The following is an 11,903-nucleotide window of genomic DNA, read 5'->3' as shown; positions in this document are numbered from 1 at the left end:
AGAGACACTTGTATGGCAGGCTGAGGCAAAGAGGCAGACCCGGAACCAGTAAAATCTGGGGGCTGGGCAGGGGACAGAATGTATCTGCCCTCAGTGTGGAAGGGATTGCCACTCTCAAATTGACCTTTTTAGTCACATTAGATGCTGTTTTAGGACCTCTTTCCAGAGCACGATACCATAGTCCTTTGAGACTGAAGGATGCCAATGACAGTAACTAAATGAATAGAAATAATATCAAATAAGCCATATTCAGAAAACTTATCTTTTATTATTAATCTTCATATATTTTTTTTCCTCAAAAGTATCTAAGTTATACATACCCTTGCTTTAAGTACAAGTATTTCAAATGTGTGTATATATATGAGTGTATAGTACTGAATAAACTGGAGCACAGAAACAAAACAAGAAGAAACAGTAATCAGAAACTACTTGGAAAAATAAGTATCTTGATAAGGTCATGTCATCAAAGTGATAGTGTGACTAATATAAAAAGAGCAGGCTCATTATAAAACATGGTTCCAGACATGTTATGAATAGGTAAATTGTCATGCCACATTTGTTGCATATAGTAGTGATATACATTAGTTACACACAACTATTGCTGTCAGAGGAATTATGCTCTCAAGGGGAAACTGTTGATGTATCAGCAGTGATTTGGAGCTGATACAATTCTAACCTTGTCTTCAGACTCTGTCTGCATTCAAACATACAGCTCTCTAGCTGCTTCTGTTAACCTCTTTTGTTTCCAGTGCAAGTAGATTTTACAGTAGATTCAGCCTATAGAATTTATACCCTACCTATCCAAATTCAATTCACCTGTCTCTATGTATAAAGGTCCATCAAAGAGACTTATAGATTTACAGGACTGTAGAAATATAAAATATGTCAAGCACTTTATGGGCTATACTACCATTTGGTAGAACAGAAATTGTGCAGCTCTAAATCAGGACAGTATCAGATTGCTTCAGCTGCTTTAAAGCAGATTTAAAGTATGTTTTTCTTTTGGTCCCGTGTAAGTCTTAACATAGCCACCTCTGGTTCTGTTCAGAACTGCCTTGAAAGGATGGGAAGGGGGGAGGAAAGAAAGAAAGACAGAAAACTTATTGAATATATGCCAAGAAGGGTGGCAAGGAATATTTAGGGAGGCAACCTACCAGCCACTCCCCAAGTTAAAAGTCTATTATCACCTTTCCATAGCAAATTCTCCAATTCCTTATTTAAACTAGCTTATAATTAGTAAGTTTAACTTCAGCTGAAAAAGCTGCAGTTTTACATAAGAACCTGAACTTAATTTTCAAACAAATGCCACTTTTACATTCAATCTTAAGAAATTGTAATTATTTAAGTTTTTTTTTTTTTTAAAGTAAAACTGTAAGATTTCACATACAGTAGGGGTAAGATCTAACTTGGCAAAAATCAATTGCTCTTTCCCAAGCTTCTTGGGAGAGAAAAGCCGAAGAAGCCTACAGGATTAGGGACTCTGGGACAATGGACAGTATTCTGACTGCCCCAACAAATATGTCTCTTCTAAAATAACTGAAAGGTAATTCCCACTTTCCTTATGATTCAGACTCTTATTTCAAACCTATCCCTCTAGTCCACACAACTCTGCTGAAAGCTGAATATAATTTCTAATTCTTCTTTCTATATTGCTTCAGAACTCAGGAGTTGCAGCAGATACTCCCTCAACAAAGTTATTCAAAGGCACTGATCTTCAAACTTCTGACTGTAAGAAGGAACCAGTAAAGTCATATCTTGCCTTATGTATAGGTGTTTCCGTTTTTAAATGTTTGCGGTCCAGAACAAGTAGTCCTGGTCTAGATATATTTCACCATAGCTGAAATCCCAATATACTTGGACAGGTTAAGACTTAAACTAAATTGTACATCTTTGGAATAATTTCTATGATGATTGCCTTGAATCCTTGTTTTCATATCTATACACCTCTTGCTAGCTCCATAGTATAGCAAGTCTCCCCCTTTTTTAAGGCCTATCCTCCCCCCCCCCCCACACACACACCCTGAAGAGACACTTTTGGTCATCCTCAGTCCTGCTCACGGAATGGGAAAAGGACATCTCAAGTTACAGTAGCTTCCCATTTGTGGTGGGCAGGATCTTTCTTTTGTGCTATGGAATGATCCATAAAATCCATGCTACCAAAAATTAATTTAGGCTTGTCACTTTAGGCACCTTAATGATTTGCACACAGAGGCACAAAGCAGGCAACTGTTATTCCTACCAAGCTTTGTTTGCAGATTCTTATATCTGGAATTACGGCTGTGTAGAGAGCCATATGTGAAAGGCAAAATGTGATTCAGCGCATGACACCATCACGTGCTCCAAATTTTACCCATCAACTCCAGATCTCTGCAAGCCCTATTAAGCATCTAGTACTTGCATTTTTACTAGAGGAAGGAATAGAACCTATTAAAACATATCTGGATTGCAGAAATGCAAAATGATCACTATACAACAGCAAAAAGCTGTTATTATTTTGCTGCCATCTAATAGTCATTTGCATTTTTTCATCCCAACTACTATTCTTAAAAAATAGATTTGGAGCTGCCCATGAAAATACAAAATTATTTTTCAAGGTGGAATGTCAAACTGTTTTAATCTGCGCAACTCTGTTTTACATGGGCTCAGTTAAAAACCTCTAATAATGATACTGTGTGATTCTCCCATTTCCAAACTGGAAGATTAGCCAGACAGTACATTCTAAGAATTGCGAAACTGCACCATTGGTATCGTCTTTAGTGTAAGAGCTGGTTTCCAGAAAGACACCTTATTTTCAGGACTGTGTGTAGTATTTTTTCTGCAATGCCTCAGAAAGATCTTATTAAAAATTGAAGCACCAGTTAGAAAGCAGATTCCCCCTCCCCCCCGACTTTGGGTTACTTACTAGCGATATTAGCATCTCTACTACCTACCGAGCTCTGATGTTCTAATTAATTAATGAATCTGCACTTATGAATCAGCCACTTACTTGATTTCTAGGATGAGTAACAATTGCATCCAAATAACCAGATATTAAAGCTTTGTTATATTGGAAAGTAAACCATTCTCTCTCCTTCAGCTTCTCATCTCATCCATCCTAATTTTGGTAATTAAGAACTATGGAAATCTCATGTTTTTACTAATGTTGTATCCTAGCATCTATTAGGCCATATTTTCCTTTCCAATTCACACTGGCCACATCAACTGGAATATTTGAAGGAGACTTCAAATATTACATCTTTCCTACACAGAAAGCACATGCAGGCAACAAAATTATGAGAATACATGCCTGATGGTTGCAAATGGGATTACTGCTTCTTGGGGAAAAATAGCTGCCTAGTTCTGTAGAACATCAGGCTTTCTACACAGGAAATTCAGATTTAGAAGTAGCCTGTAAATTGTACTGAATCCTCTCATGAATAAAAGTGTAGGGAATTACAATTTAAAAAATGGATGATAAGAAAAGACTATTTTACAAGAGATAATATAGAATTTCTTCCACCAAAAAAACTCATGAAAATGCCACTTGCTGCATAGCAAATATTTGATTACAATGGGCAGCTCCCTCATGTTTTCTAGTGTTGCTGTTATGCATTAATTAAGTAGTTAGTCACAATTAAGGCTGAAACCTCAACATCAGATAAAATTGAGAGTGCACAGCTGCCTTGTCCCATTCATAAGTGCACCAAACCTTTATGTCTAGGTTGCAAAACTCTAAATGACCAGTAGATGGAAGCAAAGAGATTCAGAAAACTCTCTCTCTCTCTCTGCAGCCTTTTAAAGGTTGCCAAGATCTAGAAGCCCTAATTAAATTCCTTCATGCACATCTTACTCTTTTCACTGTATATCCTATATAATAATTGGCTTTCCACAACAATTTTCAGCAGTAACCTTCTCTGCTGATTAAGTGCTATTTGGAATTTTGCCTGTGGCTGCTGAAATAGCCCTTTTTTTCAGCCTACCTACTATTTTCTTGCTGCAAAAGTTCAAATAGCTTCTAGATGGCAGTAGAGAGTTAGAATTATCTGTATCTATTTGGATTCTTGCAGCACAGTTATGTTAGGCCCACTCTTTCTTCTTTCTCTTTGGTTTCCTTGCCTTCCAAGAGTCACTAATGGCTCGCCAACTTCTAAGTCAGAGTAGGAGCAGGAATTTGAGAACAAAGGAATTATTTCCTAACCTTCAAGTGGCAATGAATGGCCTTCTATATATAACAAGGCAGTTCTCAGGCATAAAAGCTATTAGGCAAAGGAATGGCAGCCTTGGCATCTATTCCATATTGTACTCCTTCACTCCTCCTTAAGATATCTTTGAAAACCTACAGAAACTTTATATATTATTTTTTTATTATTTCTCTCTTAAATATAACTTTCAGTTTTATACTTTTAAGTTATCTGTAGCACAGGTAACAAAAAAGCAGCCCGAGTATTTACATTTCTTGCACTGAAAAATGATTTGGCTTCTGGAAGCAGCAGCATATTTTCAATGCTTTTAAGTCTTCTAGATACATTATTTTACAAACTCTCATTTCTCCATGGTATCAACTCTGGGGCTAAACGTTAATGGTCTGAGTACAAACTACACCCTTTCAAAGTGCAAAACTGTGCCATTTCTATTATCAAATGGTCTCTTCTTTCAAGGGCTATTGGGGTTTGTATGGGGAGAAATCCTTTGGCCAGATTAACTGGAATACATATTAGAATGTTGTGACATGTTCTGAATTCCTCAGCCTCCTAGTCCTATCTCTGTCTGTCATAGACTTGTCCTATTAGAAGGCTTGAAAAATTTCAAAGAACAGGAGGGAAGAATTAAAATCTGGCAAGAGTAAAAATAGAATGCTGTGGAAGATGCCAAACTTTGAAACATTCCAAAAATTATTGCAATATAAAAAATTACCTCAGCACCTCAGGAACTCCTTGGGAAAACCAAAAACTAGGTTTGGTGAAAGACTGGACAAAGTCCTTTAATACAATGGCACTTCCAGCTGGGATATCCATACTAATGTCTTTGCTAGCTCTTTCCTCTGTAGAGTAAGGGCTTTAAATGGAGCATGGCATTCTCCTCCCATCCCACGCCGGGTTACACAGCAATTTCTTGTAAAAAAATAAGTTAATTCAGGAGCCCCTATAAGACCTTTCCCCTCAAAGAGAGGCTGTTAAAAGAAAAAGAACTTCCCTTCCCAGTATACCCCAACCACCAGACATAGGGTTTCAGAGTGGCTTTTGCTTAGATTGGTGGGCTTCCTCAGCTGCTCTCTGGCCAATCCATGTTTCTATTTCTTTAAAAACAGAAGTAGTCACATCAGGAAGCTCTTTGTGGAGAGCATGGAAGGCTTCGTCATATACCTGCAGAATGCAAGAAAGGAAGTTGAAGGCACATTGCAAATTACTTCTGATAGACCATTCTTCTAATATATGCCTTTTGTGCCATTTTAATTTGCAAATCTGGCCACATCTTGTCCTATAGCTATTTAATTAACCCAATTTTTGAAGTATTATCTTTAATTAGTGAGCAATCTTGAGTTTTGTATTTGTAAATTTTTGCTTATTAGGAAGGTGGTTAGTACCTTAGAATATTTTAATCACATACTTTCCCTTAATGCTCAGATGTGTTGTATAACATTGCTAAGCAGCACTAACAGAGACACTTTCTCCATTCCAATACTTTTAGTGTCCATGAGTTAAACACATTGGGGCATAGATGCAGGAATTTCACTGAAGATTGCTCCTTTCATACATATTTATGTTTATATTTATAAAACTTTAGCAACAGCTTAGAAAATCCTGCTCATTTGCTAGAAGACATTTGCTGGTAAACATCTCAAATATCTGATTAATCAAGTGTTATTGAAATATTTTTATTCATTGAAATACCATTAAGTATTTCATGTCCTATTTTGCCTGCTCTGTATATTCTTCCTCTTATGTATGACACCAAGAAAAAGATAATCAACTTTTAAAATGTTACATCTACAACACTTTTTCATTCTTTCCATCTGTTTTAGTCCTGTGCCTTTATTTATCTCCAGCCACAATGTGGTTTTTTTCCTAATACCTCCATTATTTTCTCTTCTGATTTGGAATTTCCTGTCTGAATGCCCATTTACTCAGTATACTCACAATAACCCTCTATGCCCAGTGACTCTATGAAAAATAATCTAATCTGTTCCTTATCTACACAATACATTTAATATTTTTTATATACTTAGTTACACTCATCACCCTGTCTTCTTATATAATCTCTTTTTATTCGCAAATTTCAAGTAGAAACTATCTTTTGCTAATCTCTAATATTAAGTAAAGAATGCACCATTTTTTAATTTACATGTCATCTGTTATGTTAGAATTCAGTCATCTCATCCATAAACATCTACTGTCAAGTAATAATACTGTCTTTAAAATGTACATTGTTCCACCAACTCAAATTTATAAATACTTCTTATAAATAGTAAAGGATGGCATGAGGAACTTCTAATCATGTTTCAGAATTTACAGTATACACAAGAGAAATCCTAAGGAAAATTCCTAAATATATTCACTGTGATGTTTTCAATGTGTCCAGTTGCTGCAGTAGAGACTGGATTTAACAGTCTTTAACAGAGAAGAGAACAAGGGAGTTGGAAGGGACTTTGGAGTTCTTCTAGTAGGAAAATTTATACCATTTTAAACAACCGGTTACCGTATTTTTTGGAGTATAAGACGCACCTTAGTTTTTGGGGAGGAAAATAAGAAAAAAGCTGATTGGCAGATGGATCGGCTTTCCGGAATACCCCAGCTGTTCCCAGAGGTGAATTTTAGCAACAGGTTCCTTGGTTGTGAGCTCTGTGCCTTGCTTTTTTTTTTGCCTCTGAACTTCTGAAACTCTGTTTCAGAAAGAACTTTTTTTCCTGTCTCTGAAAGCCTCCGAAACAGAGCTTCTGAAAAAAAGCCTCTGAAGCTCTGTTTGGGGGCTTCTTTTCTGAAGCTTCTTTTCTGATGCTTTTTTCAGCCTTGGAAACCTCTGTTTGAGAAGCTGGGTGGGGCTACATTCGGAGTATAAAATGCACCCAGATTTTCACCCTCTTTTTTTGGGGAAAAAGGTACGTCTTATACTCTGAAAAATACGGTATTTGTCTATTGGCAATACACAAATTTGAAATAGCCAAGGGGATGGATCATGCATTTTAAATAATCCTTTTTTGATGCTGTTGTTCTATGCTATTTCCATGTGCAGTTTTGGAGGATTCTTATATCTATTTCTGATTTAAAAATTATGTGCTAACGAAAACTGATTCATTCTATCTCCTGAAATGCAACTTGCTTCTTTTATGTATTCTTCTGGGCATTTTTATAGAAGTGAGATTTTTATAAACAGCCATTGTACTTGCTATTTTTGAGTGAATGTATCTCATGTTTAAGTCCTGCTAAAAGCAATGGGATTAATCAATCTCTTAGTTAGTAAATGGGCTTTGAATTATGGTGAATGGAAGAAATTGAAAGTTTTACTTGAATATCATCCCAAAATTTATTTCATCCGAGCCTTCTCAGTACCTGAAAAACTAAATCATGCCTAGGTCTAGATAATTTTGTAAAATATCTGCTTAGACAATACATCTGAATCATTGAACAGAACACAACTTTAGAAACAATACTTGTTTGATCTTGCAAAAATTAAATAAATTAACCTTGAATGTTTTATCCTGACTTGGGGCCGTATCCATCAACAAGTAAGACCCTCTGATGTCACAGAGTTTGTCCGGTGAACCATGAAACACCAAGATGGGGAGAAACAGTTTAGGGAGAGAGCGTTCGATTTTGGCAATAGCATTCAGTAGCTGAATGACAAAGGAGACTTTCATGCCGCCATGATAGACCAGGGGGTCTGAACGGTAATTTTCAACCTGTTGGGAGTAAAATGACATGTCAGACATTTTAGCCAGCAAATAATCAACTTCTGATAAACACTTTTTCTGCCATTTTGGAAGAAATATTTTTAAAGAGGATACATTTTAATAGTCACATACCCTTTCACATTTGATTAGATTGAAAATAAATGCCCTTCCCCTTTGAGTTCAGATTTGAAACTTAATTTTTAATCTTATTTCAAATGTATGTCAATGTCTGACAAAGAACTATGTCCAAGCAATTCACAGTACAGAGACTACTACGAATGGCCAAAAGACGAGTGCCCACTGGTAAATGGCAGAAGGGAATCTAACTCTTTAGATCAGGGGTGGGGAACTATGGCCCTTTTATGACTTGTTGACTTTAACTCCCAGAACTGATGAGGAAGGGAAGACATTTGGTTTAGAACAGGGGTGTCAAACTCACGTTGTCACGTTGTTGTCACGTGACATATTGCGGCTTTCCCCCCTGTTAAAACAGGGGTGGGTGTGGCCAGTGTGCGACACATCTGGCCCACTGCGAGTTTGACACCCCTTGTTTAGAAGGATTTTATTTTGCACACACGTGGTCAGGGAAGGGGCAAGGGAGAAAGAAAGAAAGGGATGCCCTTTTCTGGAGGCAGTGCGGGTCTGGATGGGTAGGAACAGGCTCAGACGCAACCCCTCCAAGACTGAGTGGCTGTGGATACTGGCTTCTCATGATCTAGTGTCCCCATCACTTTGGATGGGAGGGGAGTTACTTACTCCCTCTGAAAGGGTTCGCAATCTTAGCGTCCTCCTTGACTCACAGCTGTCCTTGATGGACCATCTGACGGCCGTGACAAAGGGGGCCTTTGTACAGGTTCGCCTGGTGCGCCAGTTGCACCCTTTCCTAGACAGGGATGCCCTTCGTTACTGCAATGCCCTCTACATAGGGCTGCCTTTGGGGTGCACCTGGAAGCTCCAGCTGGTCCAGAATGCGGCCGCGCGGGTTGTTACGGGAGCTTCCTGTTACTCTCGTGTAACACCACTCCTGCACGAGCTGCACTGGTTGCCAGTGGTCCTTCGGATCTGCTTCAAGGTGCTGGTGCTTACCTATAAAGCCTTTCATGGCATGGGCCCAGGATACTTGCAGGACCACCACCTATCGGCCTCCCACCGCCCAGTGCGCTCACATAGGATTGCCCTCCTCCGGGTGCCATCGGCCAGACAATGTCGACTGGTGGCAGCCAGGATGAGGGCATTCTCTGTGGTCGCACCGACCCTCTGGAATGAGTTACCCACTGGACTCCGGACGGCCCCCGACCTCCGCACTTTCTGCGGTGACCTGAAGACATGGCTTTTTCAGCAAATTCCCTGATCTGCTGGGAGTTTTAATTGCTTGGGGATTTTAAATTGGATTATTTTAATATCATTTTATTGTCGTGTTGTTTTATCTTGTGAGCCGCCCTGAGTCCTATGGGAAAAGGGCGGCATATAAATACAATACAATAAATAAATAAATAAATAAATAAATAAATAAATAAATAAATAAATAAATAAATAAATAAATAAATAAAATTATGCTAACAGAAAAAGTGTAAATTCTTTTTTTTTGCAGCAGCCTGACATTTTTCATAGCAGCCCTGACATTTTCACCCAAATCCATTTGCCTTTTCTTTTCCAATTTACACATAAGTGCTGGGTTGTTCCAGCTACTTAGCAACTAACTCTAGCCTAAAAACTGCCCGGTTGTTTGGTGCTGTTCCACAGCATCTCATACACAGAGGCAACATAGCTCCAAGCTGTTTCACTTACTAAAAAGCAGCAGTTTGAAGCACTCTTGAAAGGAAAAAAAAATCACAAAGGAATGGGTGGTTGAATTGACAGACGTTCCCTTTCCACAGAGTAAAATGATATAAACTGGTATGACATACTCCCTTCGCCACCCCAGTACAAAGCCACAAATGCTAGGAGATGGGCTTTTTTTTTGTTTGTTCTTGACCCCTAACCCTGTTTTATACTGATATTTTAAAAACTCCTAGAAATACAAGACTCAAAAGATGTGCAACTTTTGAAAATTACTGATCCAAGTATGACATTACGTGACTGGGGACACAGTGAAAGAACAGAAAAAAAATAGCTAGAGATTACACCTGGTTTTTAAACTCTGATTTAGCGTAAATATGAACATATTTGAAAGAGTCAGCGAGGTGTTGCAAATGGAGAGCTTTTGGAGAAAGGCTGTGGAAGATAATGATGATTTTAATGAGGGATGCAGAAAGGCAAGAAAGAACAAGTCAAAGAGCTTTCTTTTTTATTACATTTCTTCTTTTCCAGTATTCAGTCTGCATTGATTAATTTCTCTAAGCATCGTTTGCCCAGTTTTGCATACTATTAATGAACACAGTCAAGATTTTTCATTGAAGTTTTTTATAACTTTAAAAAAAACCTCAGAACCACAGATTCTCTCTTCATCCAACCACCTTTAAAGGTAGGATATTGAGAAGAACAGAATAACTTAATGGTGATATCCATGCTTTGTATACAGAAGTTACATCTTAGTGTTTCTACAGAAGCGTTGAATACTACACCTATGTGTAAGCTTCATTTAAAATCTATTTACAGTACAGGCAGTTCTTATTTAATGAGTGCCCTGTACAGTGACTGCAATTAATCTGCAACTTTATACAAAGATTGCGAAGAAAAAGTAACTTTGCAACTAAGCCTCACATTTACCACAGGTCTGCTGGTCCCAACTGTGGTAGCTAAACAAAGGATTACCTGTAGTTATTGGCTATTATCACTGACATTTATACTTAAGAATGAAATAATCAGAACTGTACTATATTTTAAATGTGACTCCATCCATTAATTTATTTACATAAATTTCTTTTAATATCCAATCTGGATTTTATTGTTGTTGTTGCTGTAGCCCAGCAAATGAAAATCCCAAGTTAAAATTTCTGTTATCTGGATTCTATTTTGGGTAATTACACCATGTTTAATTCCAGAAAAGCATATATGGTTGCTGTGGTTTCACTGCTATTATCACATTTTCTGTTTTTGATTACTTTGCCAATTATAGAATTGCTATATCTAAGTTATAAAAATCTGGGCTACCGCTAGGTGACAGCAAACAGATATGACTCCTTGTTACAATCTGGCAGGCACTTGGTTTTTCCCCCCGTTTGGATACAATAACTGTAATGCTAATATAATTCTGCTTCTTGACCTGGAAATACTAATGATTTTTAGAATTTATGCAACACTTCAGTGTTCCCTCTAAGTCAGGGGTGTCAAACTCGTGGCCTCCGGGTTGAATGTGTCACATGCTGGCTACCCCCACCCGTTTTAACGAAGGGAAAAAAAGTCACGTCACGTGACGACAACGTGACGACGCAAGTTTGGCACCCCTGCTCTAAGCTAAGCTCATATGCATTACACCCTCGCCTTTAAACAAGGAACTAAATGGTTCCTAAATGAACATGTGGCTTTCAAGGGACAGGCTGGGAAGATCATGGTTGCTGCCCTGTCATTTAAATAAAGTTCTTTTGGACAGAGTCCTGCACCTGATCAGTCCTCTCCCTCTGCACAGGATAGAGATTGCTTAAGCAAGCTATTGCTTGCTGAGATACATTTCTCTGCAGTGCAGCCTTTCCCTAAAAAATATTAACCACAAGTTAACAAGCTCAGCTCTGCAACCTTAATTAGTTCATTAGAACCTTATATCAGGCTGTGCTGCTGCCTGAAAGTGATCGGATCTTAATTAGTTTCACACTGAAACCTTGTGTTGCAAAGCGCACATAATTTGATTGTAAATGCACATTGGTCTGAAAATGTTTTTTTTTAACATTTGTAAAAACGTTTGCTCAATGACATAGTTGCTAAATGGGGAATAGATTTATCCCAGTATTTGTCATAGTTGTTTGAAGATTTCTAATGTATACAGTGGTTTCTGCCTTCAGCATATATTTACAAATTACTACCTCAAGCTTAGTATGAACCAGTGTGGAGTGCAATATATATCTGTATGTGTGCAAACATGTATGTGGAAATAGTTGAC

At 37.9% G+C, this 11,903-nt stretch overlaps 1 protein-coding gene across 6 annotated transcripts in view; it reads right to left on the bottom strand.

Moving 5' to 3' along the window:
• Nucleotides 1-248: 248 nt before the first annotated feature.
• The window catches only part of MGLL (monoglyceride lipase), a 191,618-nt gene continuing 179,963 nt past the window's right edge, over nucleotides 249-11,903 (bottom strand). For all 6 annotated transcript variants that reach the window (XM_034431512.3, XM_034431511.3, XM_034431518.3 and 3 more), the window contains exons 7-8: nucleotides 7,661-7,876; nucleotides 249-5,342 (exon numbers count right to left, since the gene is read on the bottom strand). In XM_034431512.3, the coding sequence (XP_034287403.2) occupies nucleotides 5,208-5,342; nucleotides 7,661-7,876 (351 nt within the window). In that variant the 3' untranslated portion in view covers nucleotides 249-5,207. The remainder of the gene's footprint in view (nucleotides 5,343-7,660; nucleotides 7,877-11,903) is intronic.

This window comes from Pantherophis guttatus, chromosome 2, assembly GCF_059756535.1.
Source record: "Pantherophis guttatus breed Tessera chromosome 2, ASM5975653v1, whole genome shotgun sequence".
NCBI lineage: Eukaryota > Metazoa > Chordata > Lepidosauria > Squamata > Colubridae > Pantherophis > Pantherophis guttatus.
This window is presented reverse-complemented; position numbering and strand designations above follow the sequence as displayed.